This window comes from Myxocyprinus asiaticus, chromosome 38 (genome assembly GCF_019703515.2).
Source record: "Myxocyprinus asiaticus isolate MX2 ecotype Aquarium Trade chromosome 38, UBuf_Myxa_2, whole genome shotgun sequence".
NCBI classification, from domain to species: Eukaryota; Metazoa; Chordata; class Actinopteri; order Cypriniformes; family Catostomidae; genus Myxocyprinus; species Myxocyprinus asiaticus.
Window position 1 is genome coordinate 30,778,594 of NC_059381.1, and position 25,337 is coordinate 30,803,930.

General features: G+C 36.7%; 1 protein-coding gene across 4 annotated transcripts in view; it reads left to right on the plus strand.

Moving 5' to 3' along the window:
• ebf1b (EBF transcription factor 1b) overlaps nt 1–25,337 on the plus strand; it is a 177,768-nt gene that overhangs the window by 92,266 nt on the left and 60,165 nt on the right. For all 4 annotated transcript variants that reach the window (XM_051677466.1, XM_051677468.1, XM_051677467.1 and 1 more), the window contains exon 7: nt 24,450–24,531. In XM_051677466.1, coding sequence (XP_051533426.1) covers nt 24,450–24,531 — 82 coding nt within the window. The remainder of the gene's footprint in view (nt 1–24,449; nt 24,532–25,337) is intronic.

Consider the following 25,337-nt stretch of genomic DNA (forward strand, 5'->3'; position numbering starts at 1 on the left):
TTAGGCAAACGACTCAGAGTAGTGGCATATGTAACAACAGAGAGAGAGAGAGAGAGAGAGAGAGAGAGAGAGAGAGAGAGAGAGAGAGAGAGAGCAGACGGCATTAAAATGCAAGCGCCCATTCTGCACTAATTAAAGCTACAACTTCTGAAATGCCATAATAACTGTTAATTACGGGCTCCGCATTTTTCAATGTAATTTGCTAATTAGTCGCTACATTGGTGTGGCGTCTCTGGCTGGTTATTGGCAGGGCTGAGCGACAGCTACTTGTGACTGGAGTGTAAATGACACCATTACAAGGTCCAGCAGCACTAGCGACCTGCCAGAAAACATTTAATTTCTTCTAGAACAGTCTGGCAACGAGGAAGACCTTTATTTCAATCTCAATGTCCAACGCTTCGCCTCTTCTGTCTGTAAAAATGTAGCCATTACTTTTAAATGTTACTTCCTAACTCCCGGTCCATTTGGTGTGGAGGTTGCAGTTTTGCTAGATAAACATTTTATGCTTAAATCTACAACTTTATTCCTTTGTCTTAACACTGTAGCCAATGGAATTTTAATTGGGCAGTTGTGTAACGCTAAATCGATTTTATAAATGACTTGGTCTATGTATGAAGACAGTGATTTGCCAAGTAGGAAGTGTTGCAGGATCAATATCCTCGTTGGTTTCAAAACATTCCTATAGACCAATCAGATTTTAAGGTTTGGCATAGGGCACCTAAACACTAGAGGAAACTGTTTGATGGATAAGAATCCGTAAAATGTGTGTGGAAAGAGTCAGGTCAGTTTGAAATCAGTTGGGAATACAGGGAATTGGATCTCTTGAAACTTAACCACATTCTTCTGAAATTCTCATTGGTCAATGGATGCTTACATCAAATAGCATTGCAGCAAAATCTTCTCAACTTTTGGTCGCATTAACAGTGTCACTATCGCAAACCTTTGCATGTTTCTTCTATGTTCTCTGACGCAGTATAAACTTTAGTGTGTAGGCGACCTTGTAAACATTCAATTTTTACTTTATTTTAGCGATAGTTAATGGTTGGGTTTGGTCAAGTCATTTTAAGTTATTTTTATTTGTATTGCGCAGTTCACTATACACATCATTTCAAAGCAGTTTGGGACAGGAACCCATCCTATTTGACAAAATCAAGGTCACCATATAGTAATAAGTCCACAAACATCTTACAATTTTATCTCACATATGTAGCATATATTCGTAATTTTTTTTTTTTTTAAACATTTGCAACATGCCGAATGAACTTTGTTGTAACGAATGGCCAATTTGAATGGTTCCTTTGCTGATTTTCAAAACAGATGATCTCACTCCATAGATGTCTTGTTTCTGTTTTTATAATACTGGTGAGATTTATTTGAAAAGAAAACAGAGAACCCCCTCAAGCTTTGCTTTCCTAATGTATTTCATGTTGTGACAGTCTCTTAAATGTGTTGTAACTGTAAACTGTCTCCATCTGTGTGTTGCTTTACACCTTTGCAGAGCTTTACAAATGTTATTCAGATATTGGCTTCCAAAGTAAATGGCTTAAAATTTACTGTATAATGAACTAATCAACATTTCCTTGTTTCTCTTTTTCTCTTTCATGTCCCATGTGTCTTCACTGCAATTTGCACAAACAGGTAGGAGCAAATTTGTTTCTCTCAGTGCTTAGGATGGTGTTGGGTTTCTGCAGATTTGGGTTTGGGAATTTAGTCTCTATAGTTCCTTTAAAACTGAAGGGTTGGCATGTGTCCATATGTAAATGTCCAGGCCAATTTTGGATTATGCAGGTGTAATTTAAGCGAATGCCTTTAAAAAATATATATATATATATATATTTTTTTAACATCACTTCCTGCTATTGGGTTCACACATTCATGGAAAACACGGAATTTTAAAATTGTGCTGTTCAGAGGTACATTTCCCAAAAGCATCTTTAGCCAACTATGGTCACAAGTTCCATCGTTACCAACATAGTTCAATGATTTGGTGTTTCCAGTAACCGTAGATCTAACAAACATTCACAAATAGCATCACAAAGTTGTGTGGCTGGAAATACAGCTCTCCACCTGAGGTTAGAAGCATAGTTTCTTATTAGTTTGCTGTGTGGACATAAATTCACTTCATTGTCAAGACTTTACGTTTACATGCATTTAAGAAAACGACTTATTCCGGGGTTTTGCAGAATGCGGACTTCTGAAACATAATTCCAAACAGGATAAGTCAGCTTCAGTGGGGCACTTCAAAGGGAGAACAGTCATAATAGGTATGCTGTTAGACTGAATTTTAAATAAAAATGACTTTTAAAAAAATCAGTTCCAAAAGACTTTTATTTTGGGGTCCCATTCAGCCCTCAACTGCTCTCACAGTGGATAGTAAAGACTTTGAAGGGAATAGGGCATAGGGAAGATCACTTCTGAATGGAACACACCCGTTCGAAGAGTGCGCATGTGTGTATGTGCTCAAGTAAGTCGGGGGAATCCCGATGTCTGATGAGAGGCAAACCCCACTATTGCAGCGTATGTATCTGACACATTTAGTGCACGCCAATTTTGTGACTTCAGCAGATTTCTCGTATTAAAGAAAGTCTTTCTGGTGTACGTGTCAGGAAAAGTCATTCCATTACTTCCTGCTATTGGGTTGCCACAGATATGGAAAACCTGGAAATGTCAGGGAATTTGAAAATTGTGCTTTCCATGTCTGTAGAAGTCATGGAAATTAAAATCATTTAAATTTTTTTAGTGTGTAACATTTCCACATTATCCTTGATTGGCTAGAAATGGTGCATGCAATCTTTATAAAGTAATATTAAAAAAAATACTTATCTGGTAATCACAAACATCTGGAAAATCATGGGAATTAAAAAATATATCTTAAATAGTACATGGATATTTTTATTTTGAGTGTAAAATTTTCACATTATCCTTTGTCAGATAAAAAGTTTTGAGTGCATAAATCCTTATCTGGTAATCACAAACTACCAGAAAAGTTGTCATTGTTCAAAAGATGTTGCAATGCTGTATTTTACGTAATACAATGCAAACATTACAATCTTGATGCATGTACCTGTATCTTTTACCAACGTTGGTGACGTCAACATACGCATTCACTTTCATTGGGTATCTGGAATGAGGTCATCTACTATGAGTTTGGCAGTTTGCTTTTCCTGCTTTCTTTATGGTTTTTTAATGACCCCCTGCAAATTCCTGGAGACAATGAGGCAAAAGTGGGGGGGGGTTGTTGATCCGGCTTTGCCTGATTAACTCAAACATCACCACGCTGGCTGGCCTATCAAATCAGGATGTATTTGTTGCCTAGGCCATTCTCCCAGGCTTCATTAGCCAATATAATCAATAATGACGGGGCCTTCCCAACCGGCCCTGAACAGCCACCCCCCCACCCCCCCGAACTGGCCCCAACCATCATCCCATCATCCTGTTAATCAAATTACTCCTGAACCAAAATTGACAGTTTTCATTAATTATAAAGGATTATTCTAATTGAAATTCAAATTTATTCATTTAGAACAGACGGCGCTCAGTAATATTTCAGCGCATTTGCATATTAAATGGAGAGGATTGGTTATTAGCTAAGCTAATGTATGCATATTTCCTTATTTTGAACGGGTGGGCCATATGCGACAGTGGTGCGCAAGGCAGGTGAGGATTCTTCAACTCATTTAATTTGTTTGACAAACACGGCAGGGGCCTCAACATGTCCTCTGCCACCCGTCCGTTCTCTCTTCTCTCTCCTACCCATCTTTCAGGCGAGAGAGCCTCCCCCGTCGTGTCAGCTGGCGCGAAAACTGTGTGGGTGACACCGAGCTGCCAGCTCGCAGAACATGCGCATGTGTACGTGATAGACGCAGAGTGTGTGAACACTGATTTGCCACATGATTACATCATTTTAACCCTTTTTATCTCCTTCTTTTGGCTTGACCCACTATTTGTAAAGAACACAAGTATTTTGTTTCAAAGGGGAGTGTCTGAGTGGCTGGTTTTTTTATATGGCTTCTCCTCCTCCCCCATGCCTCTTGTCTTTTTGAAAAAGCTGTGATCCTGTGATTAGTCTGCGCGTCTATGATGAAATTGGCCCTTTAAAACTCCTTAAAGATCCTGTCTAGCTTGCATATTTTCAAGGTTGTTCAGTGCAAGAGAGAACAGGAAAAGCAGAAAGAGGGAAAACTCATATAAAAAACAAAATTCAATCTCGTCAGGTCTTGCCAGGTAACAAGAAATACATACATTGGGGATGACAGCCCCGTCTACTCGAACTTTCGAGAAGACTGGATTAATTTTTTGATTCTTTTGTTGAGTTTTTGTTGAGGTTCCTTGTCTATTCTTTTGTAAAACATAAATGAGTCTTTTAATCTGTTAAATTCACCCTTTTAAATGTGCAATTCATCTCACAGTTAAATTGCATAAGGCCACGAGGACTTGTGCGTTAACAATAGTTACTTTGCCGAAGTTAATAACTGTATAATTCATCAACACAAATTAAAACATAACCACCTTTCCATATCACATTCTCGCCATTTGTTAATTAAGTTTAAGGCTCTTGCATTGTATAATACAGATTGTCTAAATGCAGCATGTAATAATAATAAAAAAGTCATAATCAGACACTCCAAGCCAATAGTTTACAATCAGAAGGTCAATTATGAGTCTTGTAACCTGAATAGGCTTTTGATCTCTGAACATCCATGCCCTATTATGTTGATTTTATCAAAAAGACCAGCAAATTCTGTGGGAGAATGTTAGCTTTACTCTTGGCCTGATTCATTCGAAAACATAAAGACAGATATACTGGTTTAACTGCAACCTTTTATAAATTATCAAGAAGATAAGCATGCCCCTGTTTCGACAATTAAAGAAAGGCCAATCATTCCGATTTAACATTTCGGATTCTTTAATTTGGATTATTCCATTTCAAATTAATTGTTCAAATGCAGGAAGTGTTTTAAGAATAGGTTTTACTCCGGAAAGGAACATAATATAAGGCTACTCATAAATACAGTAACTATCTTTAAGTAACAATCTTAATTTGTCACTATCAGCCATGGCGACTGCATAGCAGGGCTGTGGGGGGTAGTATTGCTGAAAATGAGCCCCTCCGCTTGGTTTGTTACTCTTGCAGAAACCCCGGCAGAGCTGAAGCCTGTCAGATTGGGCCCTACTGAAATTAATGAGCTGTACACTCAAAAAAGGATTTTTGCTGCTAGTTCAGTTTACTTAATTAAGATGAACTAAAGCAACACAGTTCTAGAACATTTTGTCACAACTTGATTTCATTGCATTCTATCCATTTACATTTTTAAAATGGAAGTTTACTTAATCCATTTGAGTTGGGACTACATTAATATTTTTGTGGTGTTAATGTAGCATTATTTCCATTTCCCAACTTGTTTGCAATGTACTGGATAGAGCGAGTAAATGTTAAAATGATGTGTTATTTTGTGTGTTTTTGTGCATGATGAATATAAAGGGGGATACTTGCTAGTGTTTAATGTTATGTTGAGATTTAGAAGAGTTTCTGTTATATTGGAGTTTTGGGGTCACCAATATGGTGAAGAGTGGAGCTTGAGCTAACGACGAGGATATGTAGATGTAGCACATTAAATGCATTGCTTGCTTAATTAAGCAAATGCTGTGTTAACCAAAGCATATGCTTTACTAAACTACACTTTAGTACTTCCAGACAGAATGAATGTATCATGCTAACATTCACTTTCAACTGACATGTGTAATTTTGTTGGGTTTATCTAATTCAACAAGGTTCTTTCAACACAAAGTGTTTGTGTTGAGACAACTTAAGAAAACTCATTTCAAACACGTGGAACCACTGTATAGGACTGAATCAAGTTGAGCCAAAGAGCTATTCATTTGAGACCACAATTCAATGTTCCAGACTTCTTTTGCAATATCATTTTCTGTCTATTTTACCAGCCTGCATTTCTCGGAATGTAAAAAAAAAAAAAAAAAAAGATTAAAGCTGATGTATGTAATTTTTGTCAATATTAAAATCCTCCTATCCCAGCTTAATATGCAAAGACAACTATAAGGACACCATCTGTAGATTACTTCCCTTAAAATATAAATACTGTGACTCTGTGGGGCTTTTAAATGTTCCTCTGTTTGTTTGAGCATCCTGACCAGCCCAACAAAGTAACACTGACTTAACCAATATCATGAATTTGGGGCAGAGCTATCTGTTTGTCGACCAGTGGTAGACAAGAGACATGTTCGTAAAACTAAACATTATCATAATATTTTGCGATTATATTTAGTGACGCTAGTGGCACAGAAATTACAAATTACAGCTTTATATTTATAAGGTATTTATTTCCATGGACATTATTCTGCAATATGTGCAATAAACATTAATTCTTCAACTTTATATTTAGAGTTCGTATCTCACTGAATTCAGATGTTTTGTGTGATGTGTTTGAGCTGCAAATTTACTAGATAAAAAGAAAAAGAAAGAAATTGCCCCTCATATGCCAAGAATCCTTGAGAGAAGACTTTCTCCAGAATTTTCCACAGTAAAGACAGATCACCATTTGTAATTAATACATAAATCTGTTATTCTGTAAAAAATGTATTTCTTTAAAGGAATATTCCAGGTTCAATACAAGTTAAGCTCAATCGACACCATTTTGGCATAATATTGATTACCACAAAAAATAATTTTGACTTGTCTCTATTTCTCTTTAAAAAAATCCAAAAATCTAAGTTACAGAGAGGCACTTACAATGGAAATTAATGGTGCCAATTTTTGGAGGGTTTAAAAGCATTTACATTAATTCTTTTGCTAAAACTCATGCATTATTTTAGCTGTAAAGTTTTTTTAAAAAGTCATTTTACAGTTGTTTTAGGATTTTAGGGTTTGTTGACATTACATTGTCATGGCAACGTAGTTGTAAAATTGGCTATAACTTTACACAGAAATGGTTAGTAAGCACTAAACCTAACCTCACTTTTGAAACAGTGAGTATTTTACTGTTTACGGATTGGCCCCCATTCACTGCCATTGTAAGTGCCCCACTGTAACCCAGATGTTTGCTTGTTTTAAAGAAAAGAAGGGGCAAGTCAAAATTTATTTTTGTATTAATCAACATTATGCCACAAAAGCTTTTGGTAGAGCTTTACTTGTATTGAACCCGGAATATTCCTTTAAATTGTTATAAAATCTTTACTGCACTGTCAGGGCCCATGCACTTCCTCGTCAGACTTTGGTTACAAATTCTACAACTTAAAATGTAGAGCTAATCCCACACTGAACTTTTTCAAGGTTTTGTGTGATTCCCTGAGCTGTAACTTTATTTGAAAAACAAATATTTAAACATTTATTCCCCTTAGGACATTTTCACACTAAAGACACATCAAAGTCTGGAATTTAATCTATAAATCTATTATTCTGTAAAGACTTTTTATATATAAATGGCTGCACTTGGTTTTCCTCACTAATACAGCACATGACCAAATGCCTGCTTTTCTCGTGCCGGCCCAGCGAAGGTGAGCAACAGAGGCAGTGCGGGGTGAACAGGGTAGACTGCATTTGTTCTGAGAAATATTTAAAGATGGCAGGGCGTTACAGGACACGAGCAGTATTAGACGAGAAACACACTTCCATGAATATTTCATGACACTGGGATGTTGTAACTAAATAAAAGATTGAACCTGAAATAGAAATGAGCCAATCACTAGGCTCTGAGGCCACTCATCCTGTCACAAGCCTGAGACTCTCACTGTGATATGATGCTATCAATCCCCCCCCCCCACCCAGGAATATACAAAAGGAGATGTGAGGCAGAATGTTAGTATCAGTTTCCAAAGTGACTGAAATCTTTTTGCCTAGCCTCTCAGACTAGACTTAAGTATATGCCTAACCAATGTGTTGAGTTTACCTATAGACTGAGTGTCTGTATCAGTCTGTGTATTATTGATGGCAGTTTGGCCTCCCCACGGGTCTGCCATGGCTGTGCTGTTGGTACGAGACAGAGAGCTCCATCTATCACCTTAAAGAGCCCCCAGGCATTGAGAGAGAAAGAGAGAGGAAAGCAAGGGAGTTTTACACCAAAAAATGAGCCTTCTTGTTCCAGTTTGTGTTGTCATTGATGCATGATAGCACAAGAGGTATTCCAAGATTGTAGAAGTACAAGTTTACACATTTTACAAGGACGAAAATGAATGACATCTGTTTGCTGTCACGCAGATTATTATTCCAGGCTCTCTATGGGGTTATGACCAGTGACCTCTGAGGTCAGAACTGAGCTCTTGCGGTGCACACAACATCATGTGATCACTTCGCTCTTCACCATGTCCTTACTCAAATGATGTTGCAGTGGAAACCAACCAAACCAATAGTTTGGCAATGCTACAGGGAGTGTGTTCCTATTCTATTCTATACAGTATTAGACTTGATAGCACATTGTCTCTAAATGGCTATGTTCAGAATGAAATACATGAAACCTGTAAAGAAAATGTCCTGGTCATATCTAACCCCAAATCAATAATAATAGTACTAATAATTTAAAAAAATACATTTAGGACTGTTTATATATATATATACACACATATATATATATATATATATATATATATATATATATATATATATATATATATATATATATATATATATTATTTATTTATTTTTTTTGCATTGTGACATTATTTTCATGACACTTAAGCACATTTTACCTCCCAAATCTCTTATCAGCATCTGGACGTTTTACTTCTACCTCTCCCATAGTTTTCAACGATGAAAACAGGGCATATGAGTATTTAATTATATGAGTGTGTGTGTGAGTGTGTGGCTTGAGACTCTGTGTATTGTCGGACAAGACCTGGTGCAGATGTAGCGGCCTGGAGGCTGTGCAATGCTAACCTGCCTGCTCTGGTGCCCAGGTTGGGTTACACACACACACACACACACACACACACACACACACAGTCATAACGTGGATCATTGGTTCTCGTAAAATCCCATGCTCCCCCCACTATCACTCTCCTCTTCCAAGTTGGGATAACTCCCTTTATCTCCCTGAATGCATGTTGCTCCATGTATGACTTTCTTTCTTCTGTGAAACACAAAAGAAGATGTTCGGCAGAATGTTATCCTCAGTCACCACTCACTTTTATTGCATCTCTTTTTTCCCCCCCAGACTGATCTCACAGTTATATCGGAAACAGTGGGTTGACTTTTCTTTAACTAAAATCAGTCTGTGCTTATGGAAACACTGCTCCCAGTGGCCAAAATTGTAACTGGTGTTATGTCCACAGAGGGGCACCAAACGCGAGTTGTTTTCAGCTGTACAGGCTGTAATACAGTGAAGAGGAATGCATAATTTATAAACTCAAATTTTAAAACAAATTTATGTTCGCTCACTGAATTATACCCACGATGAGCTGTTCAGTATCACGGTACATTTCCTTTTGTTCAAAAGGGGGCAAAATGCATCCCACAGCCCATTTTTCAGCAAGATAAATATGACAAGCCATGACTTCTCTTGCTGTAAATACTGTAAATAATAAAATACACTCCCCTCATTGCCATTTATAATGAACTGCACACAATGGGGTAAAGAGAAGAGCATAAAAATATTCGACTGTATACTGAAACACTGCTAACAAATTAGATTAACTCAAAGAATGGAAATCTGCATAAGACATTTTTATTGTTTTTATTACCGTTTTTGGTCAATGTTAGAATTTATTACAGTAAATTTATAGTAACATTGTACAAGATATTTGTCGTCACACTATGAGCGGCCCCTTAAAATTAAAACTGAGGTTTTGTCATGTTTAGCCCATGTGTTAGCTTTGATGTCATTTATATGCTAGTTTACACCTAAACACTTGTGGCAGATGTACACTCTCTCTTCTGGGAGAATGGACCAGAAATATTGATGATTCGTACTGCACTCATTCAATTTGTCCAATCAAATGCTCCCTAGAATTAAAATGTCCCTGCCCCTGATACCACCTGCCTCTGACTTCCATGAGCAAGTAGCAAATCAATGGCTGTGATATAAACTAATGGCTGTTGACTCACCCCAACTTCCTGTTTTAATAGAAAACATATAATCACAGGAAATAAAACTGCACTCGTCAAGCCAGTTTATGGGGACTTTGAATAGTGTAAATGTCTTAAATTAAGGAAATGTTATCCTTGAGAACAAACCCATGATAATGTCCTAGGAAAAAAAGTAGGATAACATAGTTAAATACCTCATCTGCCTGGCTTTCTTCAATCCATATTCTGGCCTGCCAGTAGCCTTGAGATCCTGCTCAATTAACCCTGAATAGTTTGCATTGCTTTTTGGCTTAATTTGATCTATTTAAACCCTGGTCTATTCTTTCCCCACTTTCTTTGGGCCTCTTTCCTGAAAATACATAACCCTAAATCTGCTTTGTATTGCATAATAATTATTATTTATTGCCCATATTTCAGTCTGAGTCTAAGCCATATCTGTGTGGGAAACTGACCTTTTATAGTTTTTGGAACATGGACAGGCAAACCATTTTTACTGAGGTTATTTGCAAATCATTTTTACTGTGGTCATTTGCAACCTTATGCGCATTTAAAATTAACCTTGAAATTTGGCGTTCATTAGTGGTATTTGCTAAAGCATGCATTGCTATTACTATTGCTTATTCTTAGGGTTAGTGATTTGTTTGTATCTTGGTATGTTGAGGAGGGGTGTGCTATAATTTATCTAAGTAATCTGCTCAATTGTGCTTAGCACATGATAAAACATAAACAAATCCATAGCAAAAAACAAAAGACAAAAAAACAACATGTTCTAAAAACACTCAGAACACCTTAATAATGGCATAGCTATATCCTAACATTATGGTGGCAACATTTTCACAGGTGAGCCCCACTAACATTGACTTCAGAAAATTGAGAAATGTAATTTATTCCCCTTTAATCTTCTAATCTGTTCAGATGTAAACAGACACAATTAAGTGTTAACCTCATGCGACCCCACGTACACATGCGTGGACATTGTATTTTGGCTTTGCTATATGCAATGCATAATGTAAATTAATTTAAATGTACTGATCTCAGTTCAGAAGACCCATGTGACCAAACAACATGACACCGATCACAGTGAAGTTTGTCATTGGGAGAAATGGCAACAAAATTACAACTGGTAAGAAACCTGATTAAGTTTTTACATTGAAACCTGTTTGAGTCAAAAAATTAGAGTCTTTAGTTTCATCCAATATGCCATTTTTAATATTGGAGCGATTTATCGTGAAACGCCATGCTGCTAAACACAATGTACACTACTGTGTACTTTAGCACATTTTTTCAGATGATGCTGGCCATTACATTGAATCAGAATTAACTATGATGATTTCTTTATTTAGCCACCTGAAAATGACACTCAGTTGTGACGATCATATCCCATGTCTATCAGTGCTACTTCTCAATCTGATTCATCCTCTATAAAGCCCAACACAAATAAGAAGGTGATGGCATCTCTGTTATAATGCAAGTCTTTCCCAGGATTCTGGGAGATAATCAGGAGATTTTCTCTCTCTATTATCCTGCCTAATCTCCATCCACTAATTAACTAGCACTATTGGAGCTAGATGGGCAAATCCAGCTGTAGTTCAACACCAAGCAGATGTTCAGAGCAGAGAGAAACTGAAAGTCCAATAATGAGATATGGAGCCAAACAAGGGATTTTGTGAGGGGGAAAAGTTAGCATCCAATGCCAATCAAAGCACTTGTTAAAGGATTGTTAACATGACCAGAATCACAAAGCAGTTTATTTACTAAGTAAATTAAAAAGATTTACATAGAACTGACTAGATGCGTTGATCCTAAGCCAACCATCAAAATAATATGCACATTGCACAGTATATAGAGAGGTATAGAATAAACTGTCATTTATTTGTTAGCTGAATGACTCTCATAGAAGCCTAACTCATGACATCACTATTTCCTACATTTCTCCAGTAAAAACAAACGACTGCCAAAACAGATCACATGGACAATGAATGAGGTTATCATATTGAGACGGTTGACCGGGCTGAGCGAGAAACCGTCTTGATGTCCTTTTTATTTTTCTCTGCTAAAGACAGCATGAGACAGGTGGACGGATGTGGACGTGGTGGCTGTCAGTGTGAGTTCTCAGTGTTGTGGCTTCACTCTGCTGTCTATGAATTACTTGTGTGGCCAGCGATGACAAAAGGAATGTGTGTCAGATGCCACCTTTAGCTCTTTTTATATATTTCTGAGAAAAACAACCTGATCTCACGAGAATGTACGTACCAATTCGTATGAGTTCGTTCGTACGAAATAGAACGTGTTATGCACCCGCCAATAAGAAACACTCCATCTTGTCCTTGTAGTTCCCGATGTGGCATTTGTTTGGTATTAATCCAAAACTCTTTAACCCCTAACCCAAACCCCATCCATAAAGTGTAACACCTTACCCTACCCAGAGCGTAAACATAATTATTATATTAATGTTAAAAGGCCTGATGTGTAATACGGAAGAAAGTGACACTTCTGGGTTCCGAAGACGTGTTCGTGAAGGATATGTAATTGGTTAATGTATACGTTTTCGTATGAATTGGAATGAATTCGCCACCTTGTTGTATAGTGATGAATTCACATGAGACTATGTTGGAGAACAATGACATGGAAACCCATATTCAGGCTATTATGTGCATCCACCGAGCATTTGTATAGCTGTTCACACACTAACACACATCAATGCCTTTGACATGTGGAGAGAGACTTTTGATTTTATTTCTACGATTTTTCGTAGAGATGGGAAAGTGCCTCTCAGTGTTGTGTAAGTTGTCTGCTGACACTTGCAGAAAATCGTTTACTTGCCTGAAGCGCAAAGAGAGTTAGCTGTCTTGTGTTATAGACTGTGCGAGATGGTCTCTGTGTATACTGTAGAGTCTCTTTTTGGTTCTGTAATCATTGCTAGATAAGCCGTAACAAGGTGTGATATTTTACGTTTATTTTGAGATAATATTCCTTGCTCCCTATGTAACTGTAACATAAGTGCTCGGGAGACATCGATAAAGAGTTTCAGTTTATTAAAATCAGTGACAAAAGTAAATCACAACCCTTTTTCTTTTTCTTTTTCTTTTTTTTTTTTTTACATTTTATCCCCTTTTCTCCCAATTTGGAATGCCCAATTCCCACTACTTAGTAGGTCCTCGTGGTGGCGTGGTTACTTACCTCAATCCGGGTGGCGGAGGACAAGTCTAAGTTGCCTCCGCTTCTGAGACAGTCAATCTGCGCATCTTATCACGTGGCTCACTGTACATGACACCGTGAAGACTCACAGCATGTGGAGGCTCATGCTACTCTCTGCGATCCACGCACAACTTACCACGCGCCCCATTGAGAGCGAGAATCCCTAATCACGACCACAAGGAGGTTACCCCATGTGACTCTACCCTCCCTAGCAACTGGGCCAATTTGGTTGCTTAGGAGACCTGGCTGGAGTCACACAGCATGCCCTGGATTCTAACTCGTGACTCCAGGGGTGGTAGTCAGCATCAATACTCGCTGAGCTACCCAGGCCCCCAATCACAACCTTTTTTTCAAAAAATAAAAACAAAAGCAAGATTTAACTTAGAAAATGACATGACCTTAACTCTTGAACATGACTAGACATGACTATGGAACAAAAAACATGAAAAATTTCACCCAAAAAATCTCACTGAAATGGTTGGGGAAACAAGAAAGAAAATCCAGAGTTTTCCCCTGGTAATTACGACATTGTTGTGGTGTAAACATGTTCTCATCTTGTTCATACGGTCATTCTGACATGACTTGAAGGCAGCATAAGGACAGGGTAAACAATAGGGCTATATATACAAAAATGCTAATGAAATAACAAGAAAACACGAAAAGAAAACCAAATCAACATGTTCACATGGGAAATCGACATGTTGCTACTGAATGGTCTGAGAGGCGGCATTCCCCATCAGGCATTTTTGCATTCATTCAATTGGGTTTACCTTTTTCTGTGGTGCAACTGGGTTCTGGTTCCTATGGAAACCAGGAAGTAATTGCCTTCACATGAACAACGGTGATCACGATTTGGAGGTTGCATTTAAGATTACATTTTTACTCCACTGATGGGTAGGTTTAGGGTTGGGGTTTGGGTAATGGGCATATGGTTAGTAAAATATGCATTCCTGTTGACTGTATTACAAAATTTGCAACTAAAAATACAACTTGCTTTTGGTGCCACTCTGTGAACATTTCACCCGGAAACTGGAGCTCACACGTGCCCATATACGTTTAACAACACTTTCAGCTTCTGCCACTGGGAGCAGTGGTTCAAATTTGGTAAACACAGACCCATTTCAGCAGCAGAACTTTCGACCTACTGTTGCCGAATTCACATTGAAATCAATCTGAACAAAGAGAGGAAACAAGAGTCTTCCAAAATATGAGACTAAATAAATTCAAAATAAAAGACAACAGCACGAGACAGAACAGAACAAAAATCAACAAAAAGCTTTGTGTTTTTTTTCTCTTGCTTTCCTCATTTCTTCCTCTTGCCCTGGTGTAACCCACCACTCAGTCCACCTCCCCAGAGAAGACAAACAGACAAAGAAGAGGAGGTATAATGCAAGTGTTTGTGTGTGAGAAAACAAAAGTAGTAAATCTGCCAGCCCCCCAAGATACGGGACCCTCCTAGCTCTGCTAACCGTTAATCAGCCCTGCCTCTGTGAGTGTGAGTGTGTTAGTGGGGCTAATGATTTCGCAGCTAGACCACTACACCAGCCTCCCTGCGACCCCCTGAGCTAGCCCCCAAAATCAATCTTGCTCTCATGAATTATTGAGTTGTTTGCCTTCAGCCTTTTACAATAGACACTAAAGGAGACCTGTCTTCCTCGTTACTCTCTCTCTCTCTCTCTCTCTCTCCTCTATCATTTCTATCATTGGGCTTGTTGGGGACTTCATTCTGAAGAAAGCGGTTTCCAGATGTCAAGTCAACTTTCTTGGCAGGTGAAAGTATGGGCATATGTACTTTTGGTGTCAATTTTCTGTTATGTCAGTGCAATGCTGTTGAAATCGGTCTGTGTTTTACCAAGGTTTATGTGGACGTTATTACTTCCTGGTTTCCATGGGACTAGAACCCATGTCTTGGAAGTTGCTTGCACGACTTACTCTCAATAGCACCACAGGAAAAGATAAACACATTTTTAATTGATGCAAAAATGTCTTTGGGGGATAGCGCTTGTCAGTAACTCGACAGAATGGGCTCGATTTAAGGATACATGAACATGTCGATTTACTGTGTGATCATGTTTTTTATCAATTCTGAACTCTGAATGTAAATTTTGCAATTAATTCAGCTCAAACCGCTTAACATACAGACTCCATTCAAACTTTTTTGAAAAATGTCACACTTATTAGTGCTATCTGTTTTTGTTTTTTATAAACTTAATACTTTCTAAGGAATTTCAAGATAAAGTTTGAAAATCTGCCAATTGAGATACATTGATTATTAAGCATTCAAAATGTTACTGAGATTGAAGGCATCACCATATGCTTACTGAATTGTGATTTGTAGCTATTCTTTCTTGCACTTATTTGTATACTGCATTGTAATTGGTCTTGTCTTTACAATTTATATCTGTTTTGTGGTCTAGTATGACATATTACCGTGCTTACTGCTCACATGCATGTTGCGTTATGCATATTATTGTTATTTGGTCTACCATGCAAAGTACTCAGCAATCAGAAAAAAGTTACGTAATTCATAGTGCTGTAACTAAAAATATCTTAGCATATCATGGGTGCAGCTCTTTTGTGTCATGCAAACGCGACAATATTCTCTGCGTCATTCAAACATGCCATAACATCCGAAGATCGCCGAGGCTTGACGGAATCCTGCGAAGCGAGGTAAAAACAAGCAACAATCACAAATAACAAACCAATAACATCATCATTACTACTAATTCATCAAACACTTGTATTGCTAGTTCAAGCAGAATTCATATTAGCACCACAGAAAAGGTAGTTGAACTTAGCAGTCCAACAAGGTCTTTTGTTATTGAATAATTGTGTCTACAACACTGAAAATAAGCATGAATATGATCCAGGTGAACCAGTCATATACTTGATTTTCATATCTCCAGAGACCTTTCGGTTTGATTGACAGCTCTCTGTTTCCACACTGGGGTGGGTAATTACCAGTCCTGCATATTAAGAGAAGGTTGTGAAAAAGTGATGCTCCCGTGTGTTTTTCTCTTGCCGTGTAGCATGTGGTTTATGGAGAGAGTCAGTGTTGCATGTATTTGAAATACTGTGAGAGGAAAATATTCCACCTAGTCACATAATAACAAGAGTTAGAGGTGAGTCAGTTCATTTCACTGATTTAGTCAGTGCATGACATCATTGTTGTATGGAATGTTTGAGTGACATCACATTTAGTAATCATGTCACACCCATTTGAGTCACAGAAGAGTGAGAGAGGAGCATTAATAGATTAGTTCATCCAAAAATGAGAATTCTGTCATCATTTTCTTACCCTCATGTTGTTTCCAACTTGACTTTCTTTCTTCCGTGATCACAAAACAATTTTTTTTTGAAGAATGGCCATGCTACTTTTTTCTAATGAAAGCATATATTGGCCAGGGGTACATTAAAAACTACTTTTATAGTTTGCGTACATTCAAATATGGCATCTCAAGATGTGTCGCGCTTTGACACGACACGTAAGAACTAATGTTTGATATCATTGAATGTACATAATTAAGAATGAGAACTAATAGGTAAGAAAGAACATAATACACATTTGGAAAGACCTGAGGGTCATTAAATTTATATTTAATTTATGTCATTTTTGGTTGAACTATTGCTTAAAAGGTTAATGAAAAATGCCATACTTCTCTCTTAATGGAGTTCTAAGGTTCAGGGTGAGCTAGTTCATTTAATCCTGTCAATCAGTATGCAATATAAACAGCTGCTTACCTTAATACTGTGACAATTAATCTGTAACTTAATTTATTCTGTACACTTAAATAAAATAAAATATTAATTAACATGTCAGAATGAACTTTACTACACTGGGATACACCAACAAAACTTAAAACAATTTAAGGGTAGAAACTATCTCTTTGATCATACAATGCAAGTAAATGGGATCCCAAACTTTCAAGCTCTAAAAAGGACACTCGAGTTGGATTATTATGGTGTATTTACTGTATGTCCTTTTATGGAGTTTGAAAGTTTTGGACCCCAGCGTATTACATTTTATGGACAAAAAAATAAAATAACAAATAAATAAATAAAACTCATACATTCTTCAAAATATCTTATCTACATAAAATATCTATATAATTTGTGTTCCAGATAAGAAAGAAAGCCATATGAGTTTAAGACAGTGTGAGGGCAAGTAAATGATGATAAAAATAAAAATTTTCAGTGAACTATTCATTTAATGTATGTTATAAATGCTTTATAGCATTGTTATAAACATATAATAACAAGACTCCAAATGTAATTGTGCAGAATTTGGGAATCTTAAAATGGAGTATCCCATATTTTAACCTGTTATCATCTAAATATTAAAAATAAGAAAAAAAAATATTTTAGATCAGTTTGAGAGGTGGCAAACTAGAGTGAGTCCAGGAAGTGAAAGAAAGAGAGAAAGAGATCCAAGATAAAATACAAAGAGTGTATAGGGACGACTCTCCTCTCTCTCAAACTCTCTCTCTCTCTCTCTCTCTCTCTCTCTCTCTCTCTCTCTCTCTCTCTCTCTCTTTTGATTCACTTGGAAGTATGCGTTAGCCCTCATAAAATATTAATGTTGGTTGTGCTCAGAGCCATAATTGCCATCTCAGCCCCTGAATAATTTATGCTGCTGTGCAGTTCACATGGGCTCATTTACTCTTGGTGTGGCTCGCACCATACAGGAATATGGCACAGCAGCTATGGCCGCTGTTTTGCATTTAGTATCCAAATTAGATTATCTCATGCAAAATCATTTCCCCACTTCTTCTCTCATGCACTTTTTTCCTTCTTTTTGGGGCAGCTCTGTCATTTTCAGGAAACATCGATTTCAAGAAATGCCAATGAATATGGAACAACTGAGTGTCTGTTTACAAAATTCCAATGAGTATGAATTTTAACAAACACTTTCACAGTGTGGAGGGTTTTCCCTCAGAATAATCGGATATGTACATTGACTCATTGAAGGACAAGGGTATACAGTTTATAGCAAGATACAATATCTTTCTACCATAATATTTCCCACAGTAGACAAATCAAGTATTAAACTGTTGATGTTGGCCTTGAGATAAGAAATTCATGCATAGTAGTTTGCTCTGTCATGCTTTTTATGCTTTTGCGTGAGAGTGTATGTGCACATTGTTTGTTTATGTCATGTAGTTCCAGATGTGATCTTTAGAAACAGATGTGTTCAACCCATCTTCTCTCTTCCTGCTGTCTAATGACTTTACCAGACTTCTCACATACTAAACCTGCTCTGACCAGAGTTCATATTAACTAATTCTTCTCTGTTGCAGCAATATATAACATAACTCATATCTATAGGACAAAGATTTCAAGTTCTTCATATCCCCCATTCCTTACGTGTTTGTTTATTAAAGGTGATATTTTTATTTTCTGCGCCACTAGTGGCATTAAAAGGAATTGCAATAATATAGATACTTTGTACATACAGTATATTAAACATGTCATAGGGGAGGCCATGCTTCCTGTGCAGTCTTTAAATAATTGCCACTGATCTTAACTTAATTAAATGTGATAATTAACGTAACATGGGTTTTAAGTCTGCAGATTTCCCCCACAATCTACATAGAAATTGTATAATATCCAACACAGACCCTGTGTTCAGCATGGTCAAGAACCCTTTTACTTAATTATTTTCCATCCCTTTTATTTTCCCCAGTCTGCTATAAGTAGATTTGTTAATTGTTGTACTGTATTTGTTGTTTCTCTTCTGGCTTTATCAGTGGTAATGTACTGTGATCTGTAGTGTTATAGAGAGGTCACAGGTGTGTCAGTGTTAGCATGTGTAAGTAAGTACAGCACCTCCACACTCAAGCCCTAGTAATTGGCCTTCATTGGAGTGCCCTTAACCGAAGACGACAGCAAGCTCCTATCAATTATGGAAGCACAGGGCAACACTGAGTGTGTGTGTGTGTTCATGATATGATCCACACATACCTGAGTGCTCTTTGCCGTATAACTGGGATTGTCAGGCCACATTAGTTCAAAGTATCAACCAGCCTCTTGATATTAACCTGATACTCAAAAAAGCACATCGAAAAATGGACACACCCACCCACCCCCTACAGTATATAACATTTTAAAGTATCATAGGCACTCTCCTGACATAAAAGCTATTCCAAAAGGTAGGTAGCAAAATAATGCTGTCTTCTAAGATATCCTCATTTTGGCCAAAATTTATAGCAGCATCTCATGTATCCTTTGCGGGGAAGTCAATCCCAATGTATTTTCTCTCCGTTTGTGTGTGTTTAAGCCAGAAAGAGTGAGCGAGCAAAAGAAAACACAGCTGATACAGTATAACACATTCAGTATCATATTGACATAGGGGAAAGAAAGAAGTGCAAACAAAATTGAAAAAGAGAAATGTATTACAAGCAAGGTCCTTACAGATGGGTATTTGCAATGGCATTATCCAGTTCTACACACACACACAGATGCTTTCCATGCCAGTCAGAGCAGCTGGTATTGTGCTGTTGCAGCTCTAATGCCAGTCTGTGACTGAAGGGTTTGTGTTAGTGCCCATGGATGTACCCACTTTCTACTCACCATTATTATGAGACAGAGACATATGCGTTTTCCTGTTTGGATGGGAGACTCTCTCTCTCTCTCTCTCTCTCTCTCTCTCTCTCTCTTTGAATCAGTTTGCTGTCATAGCAGTCTTTCCCTATACGACAGAAGGGCATTTCACCCTGTTGCTGTGTGTGCATGTGTGTGTATGTATGTTTTACTGAACTTGTAGAATGTTTAAATGAGCTCTTAAAAATAAATGTTTTTATAAAAAAAAAATTATTGTAAAGACCGATCTCACTGTGAATTCGGCGACAGTAGGTCGAAAGTTCTGCTGCTTAAATCGGTCTGTGCTTACCGAAATTGTTATCACTGGCCCCAGTGGCCAAAGTGTTTTTGAACGTACTGTATGGGCATGTATGAGCTCCAGTTTTAGGGTGAAATGTCCACAGAGTGGCGCCAAAAGCGAGTTGTATTTGTAGTTGTAAATTATGTAATACAGTCAACAGGAATGCATATTTTATTATATCTAACCCAAACCCCAACCCTAAACCTAACCATCAGTGGAGTAAAAATGTAACACGGAAGCAACATGTCAAATTCCTTTGAGGTCAGGTTGCATTGTATAGAGTTTTTGAGTTGACTGGATGGTTTTTTGGAGATTAAAAACGTTTTCATCAGATCGGCATGTTGGTTTCTGAATTTGTTTAAGACCTTATGAAATCAATGGAGTTTTGCTGCTTTTATTACATGTCTGTTAGATTTGATGTCATCTATATGCTAGTGCACTCTTAAAAGTTGAAAAATTAAACCTTTAGCAGATGCACATATTTAAAATTCACACTGTTTCTCTCCTGATGAAATGGGCAAAATATTTTGATGACGCATCTTGTCTGCATGGGCGTATACAAGTTTTTATTCAATCAAATGCTCTCTATAATGAGAATGTCCCTCCCCCAATACTACCTGTCACCTGATGATATCAAGTAGAAAATAAATTTTCCAGTCTGTGGCATAAACAAACGGCTATTGACTAACTTTATAAGGACAAGCCCTTCAAGAAAATACTCCAACATAGGAAAGACATTTATCAAATCATTTCACGGATTCCAGTACAAGTTCATAGATTGTTTTCTAAAGAACTAAAGACAGCCTAATCTCATGAAAATTATGTGACCGTAGCAACATTTTTGCAAAACTAAATTACGTGCTTCATTACACGTTTGTCTGCAGTTTCCCAGTGAAATGTCCAGCGGGAGGCGCCAAAAGCGAGTGAAATGGTGTTGTAATCAGACAAGGTTTTTAAGGTGAATGTTAGATTATGGTTTTAATAAGTAAAGCGTACCTCCCTAACCTAAAACTTTAACCTAAACCTAACCAATAGTGTCCCTAAAGCAAATGAGAGGTCAACAAAACAGACATCTTTACCCTAAACCAACACCTAAACATAACCGATAGTGTTTTAAAAGCAAATTCAACATAAAAAAGCACTGAAGCAACCACATAATTTTGTGTTGCTTCTATTACACTTTTGGCTCACGGCTCAGCTTGTGTGCTTGACTGGGCTTTAGCCTTGTTTTTCAAAGTCCTACACTCTATGAGGTGAGCGAACGCAGAAGCTAATCACACTGGAATAAATGTGTAAATGTAGGTGGGTCTGTAATAAATCATTAAAATGTATTGTTTTTCAAATGATGCATTAGAGTAAAAGTGTTACGAAATCATAACATAGCAGGGTGAGTAATAGAGCGAAAAATAAGGGTTTATAAAGTCATATTCAGCCGTTGAACTCTTGATTTGTGTGAAAGTGAATAAAACGCAGTTGTTGCAGCGCCTCTAGTGTTCATTTCACAAGGAAACTGTGGTGAAATGTAGAACACAGCACTTAAAACTCAGTTTGCAAAAATACTCTTAAGAAAAATGGTTCTAAATAGTACCAAAGAAGGGTTCTTCGGCTTGTAACAATAGCAGAACCCTTTTTGGTGCTAAATAGAACCCTTTTTTAAAGGTTCCATAAATAACCTTCCTTTGAATGTGCTATTTATAACCTCAGTAGTGCTATAAAGAACCTTTTTGATGCAAGGAGGGGTTTTTTTTCTACCCCTCTATATATCTGCTCCAATAAAATATTATAGCACAAATTATGGTTTTACATTAAATATAACCAAACAACCAACCAACCAACCAACCAATAAACCAACCAACCAACCAAACAAACAAATAAAAACAAGGCTTGTGTGTCAATTAAGAACTTTTATTTTCTATTTAAATGAAAATAAAATGTATGCATAAACCCAAGTAAATAATTGAAACATTCCAAAATTCTATATGGATCACAAATTCAGTCTTTATCACTCACGTGCTTAGTGGAGAAGTGGAGAGAAGTATCCTCACCAAACACAGCTGGAAGACATAGTGTAGCTACTTTTTAACTGTAGACCTATGACACAAAGAAATTACATTGTATTAATTAATTACAGTGTATAAATTAATGGCAAAAATAGATATGAAAAAAGAAAAAGAGATAAAAGTACATAAAACTCATATAATCTGATAGCTTTTAGGCAGGTATATGCTGTTATCAGAGCAGACAATGAATCATACCCCGGGTGGGATGGATACCTGAAATCACAATAAAAATCCAAAATTACCCCCTTTTTCAGAACATTATATCAGTATTTTAAAGAAAATTACAAAATGACAGCTTACATCTTGAGTTGGTCACTTGCATTTTCTGGTAGAGATGTATATATACACTACCGCTCAAAAGTTTTGAAACACGACTGAAATGTTTAGCATGATCTTAAAAATCTTTTGATCTGAAGGTGTAAATGTTTGAAATTAATTTTGTAGACAAAAATATAATTGTGCCACCATATTAATTTCATTATAAAACTAAAATGTAATTAAAAAAAAAGTTTTTGAAATGGATGACTTGGACCAAATAATAAAGAAAAGCAGCCAATAAGTGCCCAACATAGATGGGAACTCCTTCAGTACTGTTTAAAAAGCATCCCAGGGTGATACCTCAAGAAGTTGGTTGAGAAAATGTCAAGAGTACATGTCTGCAAATTCTAGGCAAAGGGTGACTACTTTGAAGATGCTAAAATATAACACAGTAATGATTTATTTTGGATTTTGTTTAGTCACAACATAATTCCCACAGTTCCATTTATGTTATTCCATAGTTTTGATGACTTTACTATTATTCTAAATGTGAAAAAAATTTATAATATAGAATGAGTAAGTGTTTCAAAACTTTTGACCGGTAGTATATATATATATATATATATAAAGACAATCTTATGGCTAGGAAACCACCAGTTACAGAAAGTTTTACTTTGTAAAGGTTAAAATTTAAAGCGCTTAATATGGACTTGCTCAACATTTTGCAAAAACTTACCCATGCACTCTGCTGCCTTTATCAGTGACAAAAATGTCTGTCGTCTGATAACAGGTATAGTTTCATTCATTCTGTGATTATTATTTAGAGGTTATGAGCACTAAAGTTGGTCCATCAGTCTCATGCCCTGCAGAGAGAGAAAAATAGATGTCATGAGCTCTAGGTTGTATGATCATGAATTCCCTTCAAGGTTATTAAATGTATTTGCAGAAAATAACTGAATGCAGGTTTTTATTTGGACATTGTGGCTACATTTCTAAATCTAATGGTTAATAAGCTCTGAGTAAAATAACTTATATTTATTGAATGCGTAGAGGATAATGTTGCAAAGAGAAAAATTATTCTATGCAATTAGTCATGCAAATGCCTAAAATAGTAACAGCTTGTGGAAAGTTCCACCATTCGGTTTACTGTATATACTTCTAGGATTTTTATGACGTGAATGAGCTGAGAAAATGCGATATTCCCAACATGAACAGTTACAGCCATAGCGGTAACAAAAGTGGTATAAATCATGACTTCAAATTTGGCCAACCTCATAGAAATAATTGGCTCCCAAACAAAACATTTACAACAAACTGTAGATTTTTAATTCTTCACGGTTTCACTTTCAAAAACTGCAAATGAAGCGAAAGAAAAATATGCAAATGTTCACTCTCATTTAACTGATCTAATGGGTTTTTTTCCCTGAAAACTTTCCTGCTAAAACTACTAATGGTTAAAATGTTTCAGTGCCAAAAAAAAATAAATTATATACATTTATATATATCAATATATATGCCTGTGGTGACACAGTCTATGTAGCTGTCAGTTGAGCTGCTGGGACTCCAGTACTGTGAGTCGACCAATAATGCGGTGGCTTTGAAAGAATTTATTGACCATTATATTCAAAAACCAAAAGGGTGTGAATAAAGAACCCCTAATGCCCAACGCAAAGAACCATTTCAGCACAAAAGGGTTCTTCAGGAAGATATGGTTCTAAATATAACTATTAAGGTCAATAAAGAACCTTTGAAGAACCATTTTTTTTTTTTTTTTGTGTAGTAATGTTCATTCTATGAGACTAACGAATTATATGTATTTTTTAAATGTTTTTCTTCTTTTTTTTTTTTTGTTTTGTGGATCTTGAAACTTTTCTTCTTGGCCTTTTGGTTCTGATTGGAACTTTGGTTTTGGTCAAATAAAATGGACATTTACTATATTTAAATGTTTTGCTATTCTGTTAGCATTTCAGAACATTAAATCGATTAAATTTAACTCTTCATTTCTCTTCTCTTGCAGGTTTTTTTTAAAGTTTTTCCTGAAATGCAATCAGAACTGTCTAAAGAATGCAGGAAACCCACGGGACATGCGCCGCTTTCAGGTTAACCATTTATATGTTTTTCAATCATTTCATCCATTCATCCATCAATTCTGCACAATCTTCATCCATCCTTCTATAACACTCTTTTGTTTTACTCTCTTCAGCGTTAGACAATGTTAAAAAGTCTGGCTCAGAGCCTGTAAAAACACTCTGCATAATTGCACAACAGTGTCACTCATACAGTGTGTGTGTGTGTGTGTGTGTGTGTGTGTGTGTGTGTGTGTGTGTGCAGACATTGAGTAAATAACCTATCACTGCTTTGCAAAAATCACAAGACCTTGACCTCCAGTCTTTCATTAGAATGTGACACTCTCTCAAAATAGACTCAAACATTTACAATCAAATTATCCTAAAACAAGTTATCTAATCTATCCTTATGATTGACCATAGTCAGCGTTATTTCACAAAAATAAAATATTCCTGCCTGGAAGTTGACATTTCTGTATGAATTATCATTCTTACATCAAGTAGGATTGTTTACAACATACCAAAATAATTTAAATAAGGAGTAAACTGCTGTACTGGCATTAATGAGCTAGCAATTATTTCCTTGAATTTTTTTTCCTTCTAAAATATCAACCTGTTTTGATCAGTTTTGAGTGTTAATGTAAGACATTATCTCAGCAGCTGTCTGTATAGTGCTGTCTGTAAAACAATCATTTACACCCAACTACGAGCGAGCCCTCAGTGTTTATGTAATTAACAGAAGAACGCAGTCATATTTTACACAGCAAGCGTGCAAGTATGCATGAGAGAGATTTTCCATCACAGACATACACACAACGCAATTAAACTATTACACCAAA